At 41.9% G+C, this 23,155-nt stretch overlaps 1 protein-coding gene across 1 annotated transcript in view; it reads left to right on the top strand.

Moving 5' to 3' along the window:
* ca10a (carbonic anhydrase 10 (inactive)a) overlaps positions 1 to 23,155 on the top strand; it is a 319,591-nt gene that overhangs the window by 119,099 nt on the left and 177,337 nt on the right. Inside the window, exon 3 of the mRNA XM_023949200.2 lies at positions 5,590 to 5,732. Within this exon, the coding sequence (XP_023804968.1) occupies positions 5,590 to 5,732 (143 nt within the window). The remainder of the gene's footprint in view (positions 1 to 5,589; positions 5,733 to 23,155) is intronic.

Raw genomic sequence — 23,155 nt, 5'->3', positions numbered from 1 at the left:
TGTCCTACGAACCGACACTGGTCCATGGTTCTGGGTTTGGGGACCACTGATCTGTGGCACCTCATTAATAAGATCACTCATTTTTATTTTAGAAACAATGGACAATGCAGCAAGGAGGGGAATAATTTTGTCTGATTCAAAAAATGAGCAGAGATGTGTTTTGGGGCGTTAAATAGATTTAGAGTCGACACAGACACAAGAACCCATCAGTCAGATTGTTATTAATGATGAATATTCCAGTCTAACTCCATTATGGTCTTCATCTGATGAAGCGTCCTTCAAAGAACAATCCACTGGATGTTCTGGATCAGAACCCAGAACTGAGCCAGCCTTCTTTATGTTACGCTTCTTAGAGTCACTCGTTCTGCTGTCCTTGCAGGCGACTCCAGTCAGAATCCCAACAATATCTAAAGTACTGCATATAATGTAATGGATGGACAATGTGCAGTAGGTTATGTGGTGCAGTAAGGTGGGGAAGAGTCTTACCAATAAAAAAACAATTGGAGGACTTGTGAAAAAGCATTTTGGTCAACTTCAGGTCGTTTTTGTGTTTGAATGCAGTAACAGTTTAAACAGAAACTGTAGATCATTTTGGTTAACTGAGGTTATTTATCAAACATGCTTTATTAAGAAGATAAAACTGAATTGAAGCTTATAGTACCATGATAGGCAGACTGAGTCTACTACTACTGCAAATGCACTCAAGGAAGTGACATCAAGCACAAATACGAGAGACTTTACTTAAAAAAATGGCTCGATAAAGTCCCACCCCGATCATCTTTTAAAGTATTGTCAAAGCATTCCCAGTGTCTTTTAATTATAGTTATGCTGGTTTAGCCAAAATAAAAATAATAAACGTGTGTTGTTATCTAGGACATAGTTTCTGCAGAGCAACAGGAGTTCATTAGAAATTCACCTCAGACTGTTGGTGCAGACTAGGGCCGCCTCCTTCCCATCATCCCTCTGTTTACATGCTCTCCTGCTAGCTCGGCAGCCCCTAACATCCCCAATATAACATTAAAAAGACAAGTCTTATTGGAGTGGGCTGCTGTGGTGCAGCTGTAGGGGCGGTCAACGTCTGATCGGAAGATTGTAGGTTCGAGTCCCATCTTGCCTGGCTGTGTGTCGAAGTGTTCACGCTGAGCTATTTTGAATTTCGTCTTCTTCAGATAAGGATGTAGATGTTTGTCTTTTAAAGTTATTGATATTGTCAAGTTGTTGTCTCAGCACAACAGTCATAAGATGAAACCCTGTATTTTAATAATTTTTGCTTTTTTCAATGACTTTCCATAAGGTTCGCAGTTTGCGAATCAAAAACAGTCCTCCAACAAAAGCCAGCAGCCCCTTTGCTCCTGGGGAGCGACGTTTTCCTGGAGGTCCGACATGTCTGTCTAAAATTGGTAGTGTGTCTCTGAATACCACTCCCACTCTGCTGAGTGTAAGTACATCTATTTGTAAAAAGCAGTGAATGTATTGACAGCTGTCAAGTCTTCACACACACAGCAGTGTTGGCAAGCAAAGCTTCTGATTTGCACTGTGACTCACGTTAAAAGAACCGGCGTGCCGGCCGCACGGTCTGCATCTAACATCAGGGAAGGACTCAACGTGGAGCAGCGTGCAGCTGTCCTCCAACTCTTTATTATCATTATTTAAAAAAAAATGATTGCAAAACCCTGCTTAGTGCCTGTCCATCAAATGAGACGCACTTAAAAGCCTTTTTTTCTTTGTTAATGACAGTGCACCTGATAATCTGGAGCGTTTCATATATGGACTTATCCTGAATGTGCTTACTAGTGTTGAAGTGATTTTGAAAGATACACAGCGCTTTGGTGTTGGGTGTTAGTGTGAATACACTACTGTGGAGCAGCATCAGTCTGTTTTTTTTACCAGTTGCAATCAGGGTTGGGAGTTGGAGGGTACTGCAAATCTGCTAGCGTGGCTAACGTGTAGCGTATTACAAGCATGTTCTAGAATTAGGGAAGGGATTTCTTATTTGTCGTTTGTGTTAAGGCTCATCCCGGACACACTACATGGTGCAGTAGTACAATTCATATTAACATGATCAATATTGTTAATATGAATTGAGCATGTAGACCTTTTCAGGCTGTCGGCAAGTTTTTATTTTTTATGCAACTGACATTATGGAAGTGATGATAAGGAAGCACTAAATATTTTTTTGCTTTATTTACCGAAATGCCAAAAATAATTCAAGTAGCTGATCTTCCCCTCCAATCCCATAATTTAACCATAAGGGGCATTGATGACAACTATCATAGGGGTGGTAAAAAAGTCAATTTTACACATCATCTTTTAAAATCCCAGTTTATCTCTGAAATCTTATCGACCTTCTATAGGGACAGCCAACCCCCCAACACGGGGTTTGTGGTCACAGGGTTTCAGGATGGCCTTGATGGTTTATTACTTCTTCTTAGGATCAACTTTAAGAGTAAAACGAGTCACACATTCAAAGCCAAGACCTCAGGCTTGCATTTGATGGAAACATTTCTGCTGAAAGATTTTTTTGAAGACGAGCGCGGAAAAGTAAGGACTGGGACAAACTACCCCGCTCCTCCTTACTGTAAACGCCGTTAAGAACGTCTGACTGACGGACTCATCTCTGACTCTTTTGTCTCGTCTAATGCGCCTTATAGTTTGATGCGCCTCACAAATAACAGGTTTAAAAATCGACCGTTTATTGACGGTGTGTCTTATAATCTGGTGCAGAAAGTCTGCTAAGTGACAAACAGTCATTATCCTTTAGGAAACAGAGTCAGCAGATTGTTCTATGAAATAAATCATATTGATTTTTATTTTATTTTTTTGTCAGCAGCTCATGTACTTGTTTTGATATGATCTCAGTGTTTGTTCTTTACATAAATGTAACAGAGACATTAGCATCATGACCCCAAATTAGTGCTTTTTGAGGGCCCTTGAGCAAATGTTATGGTTTCCCTTGACTCTGTGCTTTTGTTCCAGCAGCGTTGAAGCGTTTTGGCTCTGCGGAGTGCGTCTGAAAGCAAACAGTGGCGCCGCAGGTCTCAAAGAACTCGCTTAACCTTAAGCTTTGAACCCCCCGCTGAGTCTGCCTCCTCGCCGCATATTTGTCACGAATTTGCATTTTCTTTTTTCAAATGATCTTTCCATTTGTTGGTATTCTCAGTGCAGTTGCGTAGCATTGCTCTGCTGACTAATCTTTGTGTTACATTGTGTTGCTAAATGAGGAATGCAGCTTGAGGCTGCTGCAGCTGAAAGCCGCGTCTTGCTACGTCTGACGTTCTCCGGGCTGCAGCTCTCTCCTCCAGAAGCCGTTGAATTCTGTCTCGGTGGCCAAGTCTTACATAAGACAGTGACTGGCTGAGATGCCTATCACTCCCACAGCACTGACTCTCTGTCACTGATCCACCCGTCATCTCATTCTTTCACCGACCACATGTCAGCTGATTACAGACGGATTCTGCTCCTCTCTTCTGCACTTCCTCGGCCCTGAGGAGCTGGTTTTCACCAAAGTGCTAAAAATGGTTATGGATCCCTCTGTGTCACTGAGTTTTCCAACCCCCCCTCTTCTCGGTCCCGGACGATCACTTTGTTGACACAGGAAAACAGTTAGGTACTACTGTATTCACAAGACTATAAGTCGCCCTTTTTTTCATAGTTTAGCAAGGGGTGCGACTTATACTCTGCAGCGACTTATATTAGAAATAAATTGAAATAAATACATTGTTAACCCTCCTGTTATGTTCATTTGTGAGTAACAGAGATGATGTTCCTGGGTCAATTTGATGTATGAGGTATGTTAAGTGTTAAGAGTATGTTAAGTGACTCAGAGAATCAGAAAACCTTTTTTTACAGTAAGATCTTGAAGGCTAAGAACATAATATTCTATTTTCCAATGATTTCATAGATTCAGAAATGCAATAAAAATGACAACTGTTTCTACAAATAAAGGATGAAAACAGAGTATTAGTTGGCCAATGATGCTACATGAAAGGAATAAATAAAAAAGTTTGAGAAAGAATTACTGTGAAATTAAGAACAGTCTGCTATGATTGTGTCATGTGAGGTTGTGCAAGTTATTAGTTCTTGGTCTCAGATTTTGTCAAATAAATTTCCCGTCAAAATGCGACTTATAGTCCAGTGCGACTTATCTGTGTTTTTTTCTACTTTATAATGTATTTTTGGGCTGGTGCGACTTATACTTATACTCCGGAGCGACTTATAGTCCAGTGCGACTTATCTGTGTTTTTTTCTACTTTATAATGCATTTTTGGGCTGGTGCGACTTATACTCCGGAGCGACTTATAGTCCAGAAAATACGGTAGTTTCTCATATGCGGTGAGGTTCTCACTACAGAAACATCCTCTGTCCGGAGTCCAGCACATTTTCTGACGTGCTGACTCAGCAAAAGTCATTGAACACATAACAGTAATCTTTTCATGAGAGAAAGCAGAAAATTCAGCAGTTCAGGAGGAGATTCTAGCCAGCATTGCATCTCATTGTGTTAAATCATTTGCATTTAACCTCCAGAATTGTTAATAAAAAACATTGTTTTGTTATTGCATTGTGTTTCCTGTATGCATTTGGTGAAGATGCTACATGTTTCACAATAGAAGTGTTTGAAGGATTTAAATAACAGACTGATGGTGCCAAAGCAAACATTGCTACGACAATGCTAGCTCCCAACCTTGTTAGCAACCAAACTGTCCAACATACAGTTAGTTAGTACAGTATATTCATAACAGCACCCAGGTGTACTAATCCATATATTAGGTCCACTGGATTACGAGGTCCTTTTTGAATTAGGACTTTATAGTGCGCCTTATTTTGTGGAAAATTCAGTCCTTGTACTTTTTGCTTTATTTTCAAAAGACTTTTACAAATTCTATTGTATTTTTTAAAAGGTATTTCAAAGGGATTTTTTTCTACTTTTTTGTCATCCAGAAAATACAGTACAGAGGCGCATTTTATTTCAAGTAATATTTTTCATTTTGCTCTTTTCCACCTAGTTTTACTCTCCTGTGGTTTTTTGTAACTTGAGGTGCAATAAATAAAAAATAAAAAAATTCTGTCCATTATCTAATTAGGAAAAAACATCATAAATGTTTTTTTTCTTAAATATTTTAACGTTTTTTTCTTCTGCTATTTAGAAGCTGTCTGGATCATTTTCAGACATCTGAACATAGAGAAGCAATAGTTTTTTAATCTGTGTGGTGTGTTTGCTCTGTGAATGTGATGACCACTCAGGCATTTCCTCAGTTTATAGGAACATAATTAAATGTTTGTTACAAAAATGAAAAAAAAGTTATTGTTTTGTTGCAGCCTTTGCCTTTTCATTAAAAGCTCAATAGCTCCACTCTGAAGAGAAAATGAATAAAGCTTTGACATTTTTAATCAAATCCCTGGGAATTAGGAGCAGTGGTATGTCCTCCTGTCAGCGACACCGGCATAATTACCTTTCTCCTGTTAAGGATGATAAATCAGGAAAAAAGAGCTGCAGCTCCGACTCTGGTCACTGCTGTGGCGTCCGTGTGAAGCCGGCGCCTATCTCTTCACCGCACATGTTTCCCCCCTGACTGTGTCTTTGTGTTGCAGTGCCGTCGTTCTGGGGGCTGGTCAACTCGGCCTGGAACCTCTGCTCAGTCGGGAAGAGGCAGTCGCCAGTTGACATCGAGACCAGCCATATGATCTTTGACCCTTTCCTCACGCCCATAAAGCTGAACACTGGGGGACGCAAGGTAAAGACACAAACGCTGCTGTTATCTCTGATGTGCGCCTGCTGCTGTTTGCTCTTTGTGGGCTTGGAGGCTGTGCTGCTGCCTTCCATTCGGGCGCAGCTGTACTTTGATAAGATGTGTTTTCCTGATAGATGCTCCTGGCCGCTGTTTGTGCTGGCTGACATTGCAAGCTAATTGCCTAACAAACACTCTTGTGATGATAAAATCCAACAGGCTTCACCCTCTTAAGGACCTTTAGTGCTCCTGTTCTGGTTCAACAAAGGCTTCAGCCTCATTTTAGGGGCTTTGCGGTGAAATCCTACAGCCTAAAAGTGGATTAGTGAAGCAAATTCTGCATTATTTCCACTGCACATTGGTGCATTAGGGGCAGAAATGTGCTCCGTCATGTGCCATATGACAGCTGTTAATTGGGAAACCTTCACAGATGGACTCTCTTTAGAGTGCACGCATGCATGGTAAGATTAACGTTATTAATGATAGCTGATGTTTGTATTCCAGCAGTGAGCACAGGGTTAGCCTCGGGCAATGGTCTAGGACGCTCTGCGGCGTGCTGTTGCCGAAGCATTCCTCAGAATAAATCCATGAAGTCCTAGACCCGTGTTTGATCAGCCTTTGGTCTCAGGACTCTTTTTGACTTTTGAGTATTTGGTGAATCCATCTGCACTCAAACTACGACTATAGGTTTGCACCGTTTCATACACGCTAAACGTGGGTTCTCAAACACGCGTTTAGCCATGGTGTTCACATTGGACAAGCAGGGAGGGGCTTCTTTTTCTTTGGTTCCTGTTTAAAACCTGAAATGCGTGTTGACATCGACTTTTCATTGGCTGCTTGAGCGTGCGTTGCTTAGGGCGGTGTGAGCAAAGCTTGAGTGTTAGCATGCAGACTGCTGTTCTTCATGAAGCCTTGATTTAAAAAAAAGGTCATGCTGTCGGCTCTAGTGTTTCTGCTGATCACACTGTGTTCCTAACACTACTGTAAAACGTGAAAAAAAGCAAAAGATCAACAGAAGTAATCAAAGGGCACAAGAAATGTTGATCTCTGAGGTCAGGAGAGAGCGTCCTGTAGTCATATAAAAATGTGAAAAAAATTCCAAAGAAGAAAGAATGACCCAAAAAATAAATTTGTTTTGAAGCTTCTTTTCTGAAGTCACTTGTTAAACTTGTCTATTCCTGCTTGTGTTACATGTAACTTCTATTCACATGGACTGTTTAGGTCTCAGAAACGCCTAATAGAAAATCTTTTAGAGAAAAGTGACAGTGCTGTAGACGTTAAGATCCTCTATGAGCATCTTCTGACCAAAGACTAGAAGAACATCTTTCTGGATTTTGCAGAATGCGTAGGTCGCTCACAGTGAACCATCTGAAAGCTGATGTCCTCCACACAGCTGGTTCCTAAAGGAAACATTCAGACCGGCATCGTCACCTTCACTGAAGGTTTATTTGTCAAAAAAGAAGACATTGAGAAGAGAAAAGTATAAAGTATTCATCAGTCTAAGCCTGTTTGTCGGTGTTGACGCTTCTCAAACAGAAGATTCATTAAAAAAAATAGCTTCTGAGGTTCTATTGAGAAGCTCAAAGGCTATAAAATTGAGCTTTGTGGGTTTCGCTTATTTGCATTCATATGAACTGCATGGTATTGCATCAACAAAGAAGAGGTGTTGCTGTGAGTCGGCTTTCTAAGGATAAATTAAGCTAAAAATCCAAATTAGCTTGAAAACAATGGCTAAGCACAAACACAACCCAGACTAAGATTGTCTTTTTACCTTTTCTGCCTTTACCTGAAATGCACAACACATTAACCCCTCCCTCTCCGTCTGTCCGTCTGTGTCCGCTTTGAAGCGAAGTTCCCTTGTTGGCGCCCGTACCCTAGTTTTTGGCAGCTCAGAGCCCCCCATCCTGTGGTCCATTCTGGGATTACGGTGAGACGTTACACCTGCACAAACCCAGCCACCAATCTAAATTAAGGGAAAGTTAAAGGGGTCAGAGGGTTCGCTCTCTTGCCTGGGGCTGTTCTCGCAATGATGGCCCCCTTTTAGCAGTGAGATTAGTAAAGACACACACAAAAACGGTCTATATTTTTAATTCTGGCTCTCTTTCAAAATCCAGAAAACCTTGTTGTCATCACAACCATCAGCAGGTGATGTCTCATTCAGGGGTGGGCCCACATTTGGACAGAGGTGGGTGATTGCCTGGGGCCCCCCAGCACTTCATAAAACCCTCTAAAAGATTTTCCACAGCCATTATTTTTGAACTCTGTCATAAAAAAAAAAAAAAACAAATCATGAAACTGCTGGTGTGAAAGTGTTTCATGGTTCCCCGTCCCTCTGCAGAGACCAAAGATAAAGATAATAAACCCATATTTGTTCCTGCTAGACGTCTCGTTCTTTTCTCAGATGCTACTGTACCTGCTTACTGGATTGCTTTTGATTAGATTAACTGGATAACAAATTACAGCATTTGTTACCCAGTGTGTTTTTTTCCATAAAAAATAATACACATTTTATAAATATTAAAATTCAATTTCACTTAAAAGCATATCACAACATTTGGACTCTTGACATTGATACTGTTTGAAAGTGGACCAGTGAAGAAGGTATTATGGTTATTTTTATTAATTAGGGCCCCCGTGATGTTCTTTGCTAAGTCTACCACTGGTCACGTTGAAGCATGACCATTGCAAGAGACTCAGACGAACGATCTTTTTAAGCTCAAATTGGAGGAGAAGCAGGAAATGGTGAATGCTTTCATGGTGAGGAAAACTCAAAAATGATGGTCTGTGACCGTCCCACAGCACACACGTCCCACAACTCTATTTAGAAAAAAAACCAACACAATTCTCTCTTGCATTTGCTGACAGTCGAGCTGGCTCATCTATGCGTATGCAGAATTTTAAAGCAATTTTGACCCCCCCCCCCCCCCCCCCCCCCTTCCCCTCAGTGGTCTAAGTGTAATTTGTTGTCTCCGTCTCTCCGAGCACCTGAGCTGTCAGCCGGCGAACACAAAGCTGGCTTCACCTTGTCAGTGCTGATTCATCAGCGCTCTATCTCTGGCTGTTTGGCAGCCACTCAGCCTTGGCCAAACGCGCCGTGGAAGCTGGTAAAAGGCCTTCAGCCTCGCCACCGTCACACAGTCAAAGCTCGAGCCCACTTTCTGCCCCGAAGGGAAGAGGAGGGAAAGGATGAACCCTTCCAAGCCCCTTCCACTCATCGCACAACGCTCAACATTCCAATAAGCGCCGCTCAGGGAAGATGAACGATTCTCCTAATAGATTTTTGTGCTGATCTGTATTAGGGATAATGAATAGCTAGGGGAAATTTAATTGACCTCCAAAGAGAAATTTTAATTAACGACAGAATGCCTAGCATGTCTATGTACAATTGATTGAAGAAATCGGTTACTAAAAAGGCAGCATCATTCAAATATTTACTCAGCTATTGCTTGAGCTGCAATTATGTGAAGAGATTTGAATCAACTGTGAGGTTGGGAAGTTTGAACACTTTGTCTCATGTTCAGAAAGACCGCCAATATACCAGCTTTACTACTGAGATTGTGTTTTTGTGCTCTCTGCTGTACTTGTATAACTGCGGCTTTAGCCCAAACAAGAGCTGTTGCTTTCTTCAAGCAGGTCTAGGGAACTCCACAACGACATGCTGCAGGATGCTACATGCACTTCTTTGAAATCCCCCCTTTTGTTGGTCATCAAGCTCCTTCTGCTTTGGGAGCAGGTTTCCTGCTACTTTTCCCATCATGCTTCATTTTTTCTTTTCTGTCTTGATCATGAGGACGCCTGACAGGCGAGGCGGCGTGGATGTTTCCGTGCGCTGCTTTCTGCCTAATTACAGGCCGATTGTGGAACAACAATCTGCTTGCTTGTCATTGCAACTGTGCTCCGGCTCTGGAAGAAGTAATCACATTCTTGTTTTCCTGGGCCAGCAAGTTGCTGAATGTCCTCCTGTAGATGGTTTTAATATCCTGCGTTAGGCATCAGGCAATACCCGGCTTGTTGTGATGCGGGAACAGCCTTTGCACCAGTTTGATCCACCTGCATGCTCCACACCAGCCTCTAAATAAAAAGCCTTTTGTCTACTGTAAGCGTGAACTATCGGTTGCACGCTGTGCACGTGCTCTCAGAGGCCATCTGTTTGTTAAACCAACTGGATTTTAAGATGTTCTTGGGGTTGCATATCAGATCCTCATCGCTTTAAATAGACAGCCTGACAACTGACAGGAATCATGAAATGTTTTTGTCATAGCTGTAGGTATGTGCAAGTTATTTAAAAAAAGTCAAATTGTCATGAGGATTGTATGAAACAGGAAGTAGCAGACCATCTTACAAAATAAACACAATATTAAGTCACTGAGGTGCATTCATGCTCCTTAGCTGGAACCGTTGTTAGAGGCTTTTTGTGTTTTGGTTGAATAAAAGAAAAATCAAAGTTGAATTACAGAACATAACTCAGATCTTTCATGTCTGACATAGAATTTATCATAATAGAATTGTTTATTACATTTCCCCATAAGCTTTTCTTTGCTCTCTGTTACAGTGTGATGTGCAAAAACTGGTTCCATGTTTTTCTCTAATGTGGGATAAAAGTCTGTCCCACTTTTCCAACTGTTGAAGCCTAATCCATTTCAAAAAGTAAAATTGAATTCTTCTTAAATTATACATTGCATTTGAAAAGAACACGACTCTTTTACAGCTTAACCTTTTCCCGCTGCGTCATCTCAGCATTAAAATCCTCGTCGACTTCTTTCAGCTCCTTTTTCAGTCATCATTAATTTATTCTCCTCTTTGGCAGCTAAACCCATTACAGGAACCTTAAGAGGCTTTGTAAGCTGAACTGGGCTGGCCGCCCACCGTTAGTGTTGACTGATTGTAAAAAGCTCACCATCAACAGACAACACTCACTAACCCCTGAACATGAATGCAGCAAATGAGGCGTGACACTGCAAACAACTGTGCTTCTGCCGCAGTCAGGCGGGGGTCTGTGGACGACGGCGGGGAGCAGCTCCATCCTGGGATCGGTCACACTTTGGTGAAATGTCATAGAAAGGCCATTGCATGTTAACATTAAATAATATTTGAATAATTGATCAAGTGAAGAAAGCTGATTTCATTTCACTGCCCCCTCCTCCACGGACGCCTTTTTAAGTGAATCCTGAAGTAGAGAATAGTTTTTTCTCATCAAGGTCTTTTTAAAACCCCGCCTCTCAGGTCAGCCTCATTCCTGTACAGCGACGACTGTCTCTGTAAGTTCAGACTCTGACGTATGGATGACCGTTTTTATTACTCACCGCACATGCGCTCTAAAAAAACTTTTAGTGTCACCTTACGCAGGTGAAGTGGCACTAAAGGTGCAATTAGTGATGTTTTAAGCTAAAGACCCACTCTGATGAAAACTGTGTTCTTAACATGTTCTTGTGGCATTTTTCTGATGATGCAGGACATATATAGAGAGAATTAAGGGTTGATTTTGGCTAAAAACAGCCAAATTATAATTAAAAGACCACTGGGGATGATTTGAAAATGGATCAAAGGATGATCAGAGTGGGAATTTGATTAATTCATGTTTAATCGTAGAAACTTAAATGCAAAAAAGATGAGAGGAAGACTAGAAGTTTGACAGAAATCCTAAATACATTTGATGAAGATGGTAGCAGCACCTTTATTTCAATTTCCATATTTGTAGAAATTCATTTCAGACATACACTGAAGAAGAAATGAAATAAAGCAATAAACATTATGCAAAAACGATGCTAGAGGCTGAAAATGGCTCATAAATGTTAGTCAATTCTGTCATTAAATAGATAAGAAATAAAAGCCATTATGTAATGAAATTCACATTTGAAGTTTTGTGGCACTGAAAGTGGTTAATTCCAGTAATAATTGTTATAAAGTCATTATTTTGGTCTCTGAGCTTTTTATTTCAGTGATATTTGCATCAGGAAGTGTTCTTGGCTCTGTGTGAGAGTCACTGTCTCAGTGAAGTCATTAGTCTGATCCGCCTCAGACCCATGCAAAGCTGCAGAACACAACAACCTAAATATGAAACTGCAGATTCTGATGGTGCTTTGGCTGCACGACTGCATCAGAGCTTCATCAGCTCAAGGATTCTCCAGGTCTCCACCTTCACACATAGATGGATGTGGGCCGGTGCTGCCGGAGCCAACGTAGCCCCCTGAATATCAACTACAGGTTGTTCTCATCTTTTTTTTTGGTACCCTTCTGTAAAATGTAAAACTACCAAACCATGTATTTACATTTGAAATAGAGCCACTTAAACATGTATTTGTATGCATTTATTAATACAGAAGCTTGTCTCAGATCTGCTCCGTATTTAGATAATGATTTGTCGGACTTCCCCTTAAATCCGACGTAAGTCCATCAGCCCACTGTGGAGGGGATTTCTCAGCTCCTCACAGAGAGATCAGCCTCTGTTACATAAAATAAATTACATTTCTCCAACATCACCCACTAAACATCAGAACAAAATGTGAACAGCATGAAAGATGTAGAATAATTGCAAATGCACACAAATGTATGAGCAAAGTTCAGAAAAGAAACTCAGAAGATGAGTTTTCAGCTCCTCCCTACCAGCTTTACAGCAGGCTGAGAGTCTAAAACACGATACATTATCACAGCCCATCTCTCTGTTTATTCTTTTATCGATAACTTACATAATTAAACTTAAATGTGACACCATGTTTAAGCTTTGAGCTTTCTTGAGAGCTTAGCTCACGTCCAGCTGGATGAAAACTGGAACATCTTCATCGTTTGTTGTCATTTTGAAAACCTCTGCATCTCCTGGGGTTGTAGTAAACCTTCTCTGTAAATTCTGCACAGATGTATTTGTCCATGACTCATCCATCCACCCATCCATCTATGTATCCGTCCAAGGGCAGGTCACACAGACTTTCCTCCCCATGGTCACTTCCCCCAACTCCTGTGGGGAAAGTCCCGAGGTGTTCTCAGGCCGTGGTCTCCTCAGCTTTTCCTCCATCTTTCCTGTGTTGTCCATCCAGTCTGTGACCAACAGTCAGTCATTTGGATTTTAGGAACTTTTTTTTTTCTTCAAAAATCTAACCTTATAAATTTCTACATTGACTGCTTTCTACTGAATGAAAAAAAAAAATACGTGTTCAAAGAGTTCCTATCCAGTCAGCCATCTTCCAAACCCGTTAATGCGAGGATGCTGGAGCCTATCCCGACTACTGTTAGGCCAGGGGTGTCAAACACACATTCACCGAGGGCCACATCCACATAGTGGTTGTTCTTGAAGGGCCAGATATAATTTATACATGTAACTAAATGTATTGAAGAATAAATGTAATTACTCTTTAATGTTAAATAACTCATTATTTATTTATTATAACTTTTTAAAGTGACGATTCCAGTTGCATAGAAAACATATGTTTGCTTGTTACTTTAGCATAAATCCTTTTACATTTGATTCTGTCAGGTTAGGTTATATGGACAGTGTTTAAGTCCTAATGTATAGTTGCCCAATCCAATATTTCAAGTCAGATTCCCCCTAGATATGAATGATATAAACCAATTTTTATTTTTTATTTTAAGAAATTAAAAACTTTTATGCTCTCGGGGGCCACATAAAATGACATGGAGGGCCACATTTGGCCAACAGGCCTTGAGTTTGACACATGTGTGTTAGGCAAAGGCAGGGAACACCCTGAACAGGTGGGCCGTCCTCTGCGGGGCTGTTAAAAATAGAATAACTGTTCGTATTTCATCCTTAAAACATCATACTCTACCACTCCTAATGCCGCTGTGGCTTTTAAAAAAGTGATTTTTTTTTTGCAGTTGATCAGTAATCAATTGGTTGATGATCTTCTGGTCTTGGGGGTTCGTCTTTGTGGGATACATGGATCACATTTACGTACACCAGGTAAAAATCAAAGCTGAGGCGCTTTTTTAGAGAAAAGTCCTGATTAAAACTGGGCTGTTTTGGGCTGTGATGGTTTTCATGAAGGTCTGTGACCGTCTATGGAGCATGTTCCAAATGTTGGATCCCTGCTTAGATGTTGATCATTCTAAACCCCCAGGGCCTTCAGGAACTTTACTTCATTTCAGAAATGCAGCATCTATTTCCTGCTTCGTCCTGTTCACATGGCATCAACGATTCCTGTCAGGCTATAGTTAGAGGAGCAATATAACAAGATTCTTAACTCAGGCTGGTCTGACATGATGGACACTCAGACCAGTTAAAGAAAAATGGACGGTTAACCTTTTAGCCACAATTCAGCAGTTTACATCTAATGTGCTTTAGTCCTGGTAAATACAAATACCCCTGTAGATTTAAATGCAGCTGTGTTCCATACCATTTTTCCTAAAGCCACACACACACTTGAATGCGAATGGTGTTCACACTGGACTGTCACTATGTGATGCTAGCACGTGTACTCCCAGTTAGAAGAGGCTTGGCGTGAAAGCCGTGCAAATCTGGGGAGTCTTGCTCCAGGCTTTTTCTTTCACAGATCTATTCTCACATATGAATTACTTGGTGTCACATAATTCCATCCGGGTTCAAACTGCACTCATTCATTTCTCCTTCATGATCCATTTTCAAACAGTCGGTGCTGCCGTGTTTTAAAAGGGACGTCATCCATACGTCACTTTCAAATCCGAGTCTCTGATTGGTCGACTGGTTTAACTTTCAACCTGCATTCAATGTATGTCGAACCTGAAAACGGGCATGAAAATCTGCGTAGCTATACGTGTGAACGCAATGTTTCTGAAAACAGACGCCTGACACCCGCATGTACGTCCTTTTACAGGACCTTTTCATTGGAAGTGGTCACTAGTTCACACGTTTCCGAGCCTGGTGTGAACGTAGCATCACAGAGTGCGAAACTGAAGATGCAGTCTTTTAAAAATAAAAGTTGATGATCACCATCACACGGAAACGCGCTCAGAAATGTGTACATTAACACAGAAGTACACAGGCAGCAGACACTCTGCCTCTCGGTCGGCTCGAACAAAGTATTTCTGACGTTTTTCTCCTGCTGGAAAGAATCACAAACACAGACGGCGACTTTAGACTTCTGTGTTTGTTAAACAAGTAGCTGGTGCAACCGCCAACGCAGACTTCAGACAGCTGCATGCTCCTGCTCAGCACTGCTGCGTGCACCACTACCCCCCCCCCCCCCGCTCCCTCCCTCCCCCTCCTCCTCCCTACTCTGAGCCTTAATGCACCCGCTCCACTCCTTCCTGTCTTCTTGGCCTGGTTAGGGGTATCAGATTAGACGAGTGTGCACTCTGTGATTGAATTGTCAGGCTGTTTTGATGGCAGAGAGGGAGATGATAAGTGAGTGCACGGAAAGTGTTAAATGCGCACAGCAGGATGCAGCTGGATGGGTCGCAGGGAAGTGGGTCAGGGCCTGCAGTCCCACCGTGAAGGTGCCACACCTCTGTCCACGAAGAACTCAATCCAAACATGATTCCCCAAACATTTTCAAAATATACAATTAATAATCTAAATGTAGACCATTGAAGCATTTTTTCCCACTTTTTCCTTGACTTTCCTTATCGTCCCTCGCGGCTGACATCAGATCAGATCTGGCTGAACTCCTTTGTTTTGCTCGTCGGTTCTGCAGTTTCATTGCATTTTATGGGAGTTTTTGTTTGTTAATATTTACATTTTCATCACTGTGCATCCTCCAAACGTCAGAATGGATTTCTGTTTACATAGACGACGTGTATATTTAGAAATGCTAAACAGCCTGGGAATCCGTCAGCAGACGACAGACAGGAAAACATGAAACGCTGCAGCAAAATAAAACAGAGGAGGAGGAGGAGGACGAGGAAGAGGACGAGGAGGAGGAGGAGGAGGAGGAGGAGGAGGAGGAGGAGGAGGAGGAGGAGGAGGAGAAGGAGGCTCAAACCAGAGACGAGGATTCAAGTACAACACCATATAAAGATTTCTAATTTGAGTCAAATATTTACCATCAGGAGGCTTTTTCATATCAGAACAGAAAAGATTTTCTAAAAACTGCGCTCTCCTTTCTGTTTGCAGCACTTTTTCACAGCCATGCTGCATTGATCATATGGAATGTGCACATCCACTTTTCTCGGTCGGCAGAATCAGATTTCTCCGCTAGAACTCGGTGTCATTTCGACGCAGCAACAACAAATGAGCTTTTTGCTTGTGCTCCCAGAGTCTGGAGGAACGTGAGAGAGAGAGCTGCCAATTAGAAGCCCCCAGCTTGGGGCCCACATCACTGCTCCCTGTGGTGCTAATTTGCTGATTATTAGTGCTCCTGCTGTGTCGAGAAACCAGTTTTCTGGGTCACTTCTTGAACCACAGAGCAGCGAGTTTCATTCATAAACACAGCTGTTTAATAGCTCTTTACACAATCAGCCAACTTAATTGTTTTGTGCTTTAATTATAAGAAATCAATTTTTACATGTTTTTTGGGGCATATATACTTAAAAACGCTTCCGTAAATAAGTACTCTGTGTGTTTTTGTTTATTTATTCATCACTTCAACAGTTTTGGATTTTAAATAGATAGATCCCATTGATTTTTCCTCATGTTAATGATAATTTAGTTGTCAAGGTAACACAGACCCCTCCCCTAAAAAAACAACCACTTTAAAAGATAGTTTTTAAGGTCACCAATGATCATCATTTCCCACGAGCAGTTCTGAGTCTTTTAGCGGCAGTGATGGCTCTCCTGAAGCTCTCTGACAGCGCAGTGGGCGGAGCCTGTCACTGCAGCCGCAGCCCCACACAGAGGATGCCTGCTGTTGTTGAGAGTGGTTCTGAATCACACCCCTCGTCCTCCTCTCACCAACGGCCCCCACTGGTGCCTCAGTAAATAACTCCAAAGGAGAGAGCCCTGACACCGCTGACTGGTAAAAGACGTGTGGCGTCTCACTACAGACACTTTGGTTTCAACCTTTGGGGATAAAAGGGCCTGCTCTGTCTCTTGTGTGAGTTCTGACTAGTTCAGGTTGTTGAGGTATTTGTGTCCTGCACCAATCCCCCTCGTCTCCGATGTTCATGTTTCGTTTTGCTTAAGTCCACCATCACCTCCTTGGACTTTGAGGCATTTAAAAGAAGGCTGTTCCTCTCACTCCAGGCTGTGAGAGCACTGACCGTTTTCCACTCTGCCTGCCCAACACACGCACACTTTACACATTTCCTGACTCCTGTACATCAGAAGTTTTTGTGTAAGTGGAGAAGCATTTTGTAAAGTTTTAGTCACATACAGCCAAAGGGGGGGCAACCTGTTCGGGGTTTTCCGGGTCCATGGCGGGTCATGGCTCCATCTTAAGGGAAGCACAGATATGTTTTGTAGTTCTCTTGAGGCCCGTACAGTACAGCCACTTTAAAGGACGTCAAGAAAAGGAAATGTACGTGGTCATGTGCGTGGTAAGTGTATTCTGAAGTATTTGTAAGAAGAACATGAGTTGAACGCACTTATGACGTAGAGGTGATGTGGTACGGTGTGCCTATGCCACACTCTAGTCCTTCTGGCGTCTTAGTGACAGAAACTGCTGAACGTATGGGCCGTGCATGTGATACCTAGGCGCCCATAGGACAAACTAAGCTCTGTTCGTCTAAGGAGTGCACACATGCAGTGTTTGGGGGGACTGACGGTCAGATTGACTGTCCTTAACACTGCATTCACCCCGCTTGGCAACACATGTTTAAGCACCAACTTCAAATAAAAATTCTATGTATACACACATAAACACGCATTTTGGGTTCTGTCTTCAAAACATAGCTATGCATGTTTTTACAACAGCTTATGGGCTTTACGTAGAAAATTGAATGCACATAGCCAGCTAAACCAGGTCGAACTAAAAACAAATGCGCGTTTATTGCCTGGTGTGAACCTAGCTTCAGAATTTCTAAATGACTTAAATTAGGATTAAAAAAAATTCAAATGTGGAAACGTGAAAGCAGCTTTTGTGAGAAAAGGTTTTTTCATGGAAAAGAGAATGTGAGCTTGAAAACATAGAGTCCTTCTCCTGCAAGTGAAAAATCCGTCAACATGAGTCCATTTGCAGGAAACACAAGAACCGACGTCCAAAGTAGCGACTGTGGTTTCAACAGTGGTTTTTGTGAGCCACCAAACCGGAATCAGCCACATTTTATTCAGTCTCCCGACCACAGAGGAGACCAACCTCATGATGCACCTGAGCCTTTTTTCATCCATGGTACTTATTTCTCTTTTATATCTCTGACCTTTTATTCCCTCTGGGCTTTGTTAATCATCTAATATAATAAGGTACCCGGGCCCTGCAGGCCGACACACTGCCCTCATGTATTAACCCTGTAATCTATTAAACATGGCTTACGCAGAGAAACTGCTCTGTTTCCTTAAACTCGTGTGTATCAGTGCTCATCAGGTTCCTACAGTGAGACTCCTGCATGGAGGAGTAAATAAGCCGCATCAGACGGCCCCACACCACTGAAGTCTTTTTCTTCTCAGTTCCAGCACATCTTAAGCTTAGATTGGACTCACTGAATGTTCTGTTGCTTGGAGTTTGTTTTTAAAAAAGCTTGAATTTTAATCTTTTATTAAAAAAGCCTCATTAGTCTGAATGTGTGCTTATTTTGATTATGCATCCTGGTTAGAATCCAGTATCTGTTTTTGGTTTTGAAGGTTTTGCAGCTATTTGAATAAATATGAGTATGCATTAGAATGCAATAGAAGCTGGAAATATTGAAAATGTATGAATTAGAATGAATCATAGATGAATAAAGTATTGCAAGATTGGGTTTTAGAGTTAATAATATCCATCCTCTATTTATCACATCTGCTTATCATGTTCAACTGTTTTATTTTGTGTTTGAAAGTAAAAGGAAATCAATCAGTCAGTTTGTATGACACAAAGAGCAGCTCGTAGCTGCAGTAGAGTGGAGAGAAACAAACAGGAGGTGTAGGAAATTCCTCAGTCAACGTGGAGATCATGGAAATGCTAAAGAACTCTGCACTTCCATTCCTGCAGGACCTGCAGCAGTGTCCTCACTGCTGCAGCATGAATTCCTCCAGCAACTAAACAGAAATGACAGCACTTCACAGATCTTGATTCCTCCTGAGCCTGGAACTCCTTCCTGTCTGCACGGCCAGATCCAGATGATGCAGACCAAATTCATGATCCAAAGTTGTTTTGAGCCAAGCAAAAGTCTGCCAATCTACACAGTCATACACAAAGCTGAACGTTATGCTTCCTACATAATGTTTTGTCTTGTCTTTTGAGATTTTTTAAATAGGTTCTACAGTTCCCAAACTCTGGTCAGTGTAACTCAAAAAGTACTGAAGTTATGCATTAGATATTTATGGTTTTTGGTCAAATTATACCAGCTCAGTGGCCTTGTGGTAGAGTGTCCGCCCTTTGACTGGAGGGTCGTGGGTTCAAACCAAGTCATACCTAGTCATTGGGACCCTATTGGGGGGTTAATCCACCGAATGGTTCCCGAGTGTGGCTGTGTCTGCAGCTCACCGCTCCCCCAGGGGACGGGTCAAATGTGGAGAACAACCTAGGTGTGTGACAGATTTAGGGATTTAACTTCAATTTTTTATTAAGTCATTATCAACATTTAAGGCAGTTAAACAAATTTAAGTAATGAAAAACATCTTCATGACTCTCCTCTTTGGTATGGATAGAGCATTTTGAATGGATAGAGCAGGACCTGCCTGAACTTCTGCATCAGTCTGACATGAGGAGGCCGCAAATAAACCTCCAATAAGAGCGGCGTGGGATAACACAATTGTACTCTTCACCTTTTCTAGTTGTGGATCAGTTGTGGTGTAGGCTTTGGTTTGGGGAAACAAACTGTGCAGGGCAAACATGCATAATAGAGGAGCAGGGCGTCATGTTTTCCACCACTCCTCTGGAAACCTCCATTTCACTGCAGGCTGCATTCTCCAGCTGACTCATTCGACATCAGAGGGACTTGGAGGCGGAGTCCAGTCATGTTGTGACATCTTTGTTTGTTGGCAGAACCTAACTTTGAGGTTTTTCACCACTTGTCACTCAAGCTCTCAGTTGTAGATTTGTCAGGAGAGGCCGGACAAACGGGAGTCCACATGCTTGGTCCATTTAGCTTGTTTCCTTGCTCTAAAATGTGTATTAGCCATTCTATTTTGGCCTCTAAAACCTTCGTACGGGAGAGCAAAGTTAATCTTTCTTATTTTTTATTTTTTATTACAAATATCAAAATTCATACAGAATCATATATTCAAAAAAAAGATCTGAAATCACCTGTGATTTCTATGTCATTCGCCCCACATCATAAACCAAACAACAGTCTGAACATCGATCTTCAGTCCTTTAATCTGGATGGATCTGAATGAGAGAAAAAAACGAAGGTTTCGTTCACCCAGGTGACGTTTTGAAGTCAAGTAACGGCTCTGGATGTAGTGATGTCACCGGCGACGCCTAAATCACACACGCATTTTAACATAATACAAATCTCCAACCATTCATGCGATCAACGTGAATCAGCTGATCCTAACACGGAGAAAAGCGACTGTGCCCCGCTATGCAACCCTTGACGGTAAAGTGTTGCATTTAAACACAAAACTGCTGTTCTCGGCTGCAGAATCCGCTGGAATTACATTAATTGCATAAACAGCTGAAGAGTTCCGGTATGTCCAAAGAATCCAAACACCATCTAAAAATGTGGCGTTGAATGTTTAAAGTCTTCTTTCTATGAATTGTTTTATCACTCAGTGGCTTCATCATCAGAAAAATAAAATGTTATTTGATAAAGATGGATTTTAATTAATAAGGATTCAACTATTCTGTTTTGTGAAATTCTTTAAGCACAGAAATGGACGTTACCTTTCACCTCTGCAGATTTCATGGATCCATTTAAGCAGCAACATCTCCCTGCTGATCTTTTTCCGAATCATTTTACTTCATTCTAAAAGAAATGCAGTGTCCGAGATGTCAGGTTTTTGTTGCCATGGTGATCCCTAAACCTGAGCTTCCCCGTCGATGGCTTTCTTTTGTTCATGAGATAAACGCAGTCTTTGCCTCGTCAGATTAAGTTGAGTTTACTCTGATCAGCCTTTTGAAACCAGAACTCCTAGTTCAGTCTCAGCTTAGAGGGATCTTCTCCACACATCCTAGCCCAAGTTAAGCCTCCTTCCACAAAAGTGCTCCAGCTCATGCATTTTTAGGGGGCTTCTGGAGGGCACCAACTCACCAACAGGCTAAACATCTGCATTAGCCCTTGTGCTATCTTAGATGACCCCCCCCCCCCCCCTTCCATTGACGTGTTCTCCCTACCATGACAAAGGTGGATAAAGGTGGAAAGATTTCATGTAATCCATGGACACCAGTGAAGATCACAAATCAGTGAAGAAAAAAGGTTCAGAGCACTGTCTAGTGGGTCTAGATGACCCACCTCCCAATGTTAAATTGCCTAGGATAGCACAAGGGTTACATGACTTTTCATCGTCTGCTGAGATGGTAAACAAATTAAAAGTTCTAACATAGGAGCAAAAATATCCTTATTTTAAAATACAGAGAACTTGGTGATTGTTGCACCAACTCCCTGAAATGCTCACATCTTGCAGAATCTGTGCTGAAAGCAGCTCCTGTCCTCATTATAGAACAAAGCTGCCCTCATTGTGGATGTACATCCACACAAAGCAGCCTTTCTCTCCGTGTTCCATGATGGAAAATGACCCCAAACCGAGTCATCCACCTCCTCGTCTGTATCTGATCCATCCTGCACACTTACATTAGCTATACTGATGACATAATGATGCATTTGGCAGCAATATCCGAGCTGTTGGGATGCACTTAAGGGACTGACATGGTGTCAGAAGGGCATTAAAAGTGAATGCCACTGTAATGCTCACAATAATGACATTGCCATTTCTAATATAAAACATCAACACACAGCCGGGCCTGAGGAGGGATCAAGTTCATGCAGAACTTCAACGGTCTTGTGCATTATAGAACAAACATGTAATTTACTCCACATAGAGACTTTAATATATATATATATAGAGAGAGAGAGAAAGGCTGGGTGGAAGAAATGTATGTGTTTTGGCCCCTCATGAATGGTTTTCATTTTGTTTCCCTCCCGAACCTCTTCAACTCGCCTCTCTACTCCTGTTTTTCCTGCCTTTTCAGAATAATTACTGAGTCTCAAAAGGTTTCCTGTGTTTTTCTATCACCCGTGGCTTTTGTGCTCTCTTGTTAATTTTTTTTTTTTCATCTTCTCTATCAGTTCAATAGTTTCCCATTTTAAAAGGTTATCGCTGGCACAGATTGAAATACACTGAAGCACCAAATCCAATTGTGTGTGTCCATCTCTGTCAGCCTTCACGCGCAGCAGAGGGATTCATAATGCGCCATGCTTTTATCTCTGCCTGTGTTTTTGCTGAAATGCTACGTGTTGTGCTTGTCCAAATGCACCTCGGTTTTTGTGCTCTGCGTCCAACCCACCTGACTCGGACCCTCCCCGGAGGCTCTCTCTTCAGCTTTGTGGGGATCGAACTACAGGAAAATTGGAGATGTGCCTTAGCAGCTGAGCTTTTCACTGTCTCTGTGCCATCAGAAGGACCTTCTCCTGCTTTTACTCAGATGACTACAACTCTACCGGCCATTTAACAAGAGTCCCTTCTTCATTTGTTTTGCCTTCTTTCCGGGTAAAAAGAGAAGTACTTGACTTGATTAAGATGTGGATAACTACTCCACTAATCAGCACTCCTTCACAGCCGCCCTCCTCCTGCGCTCTCACTCCATCTTTGTTCGTTCTAATGATGCCCAACCTGAGTTTCTTTTCCCTCCCCCTTCATTTGAGCTGAAACCATTATGGCAGACAGTGAGTTAATGAACAGCAAATGGGAGAGGAGAATGGCATTAATCATCTCTGGCTGTGCCATGTGCTCTATTCTCAGTCAGCGGCTTTGATGTAGGTCTACTCGCTTCTCCACCACTTCATCTCACGCTTGCCGCCTGATGCCTGTGAGTGCTTTCTGGTTATATAACAACGTGGAGGCCTTTGAGAACATTTGCCATGCGTGAAGATCTCCAGCCCTGCTTGATGAGAAAACACAGATCCACGTTTGTCCAAAGGCCTCATGGAGGAAAAGCATCGTTTCACATTTAGGTACATTTACAGAGATGTGCATGCACATGGATTTAATGAAGTGTTTTCTAAACACATCTAATTTATCCTGAGATTGTTGAGAGTTTGCGTTCAAGGATTCAGTTTTTCAGAATCAAATTTTCTAACGCAGTCATTCACAGGTTCAGAAAAATATTTGAACGAAAACAGTCAGGATGGTCAGGTGTGCCGCGGGAAATGGCTCTTTTTACTGGTCTAGAAACATTTCCCATTGCCTGTGTTCATCCAAACATGACCAGGTTTGACTCTGAGTAGCCAGGAATGTGAAATCTTCCTAACTACTCAGCGTTTTAGCGGCT

The sequence above is a fragment of the Oryzias latipes genome, chromosome 19 (assembly GCF_053564925.1).
Source record: "Oryzias latipes strain Hd-rR chromosome 19, Olatipes_Hd-rR_3.1".
Lineage (NCBI taxonomy): Eukaryota > Metazoa > Chordata > Actinopteri > Beloniformes > Adrianichthyidae > Oryzias > Oryzias latipes.
The sequence above is the reverse complement of the archived record's forward strand: the minus strand, read 5'-3'. Positions and strand labels throughout refer to the sequence as shown.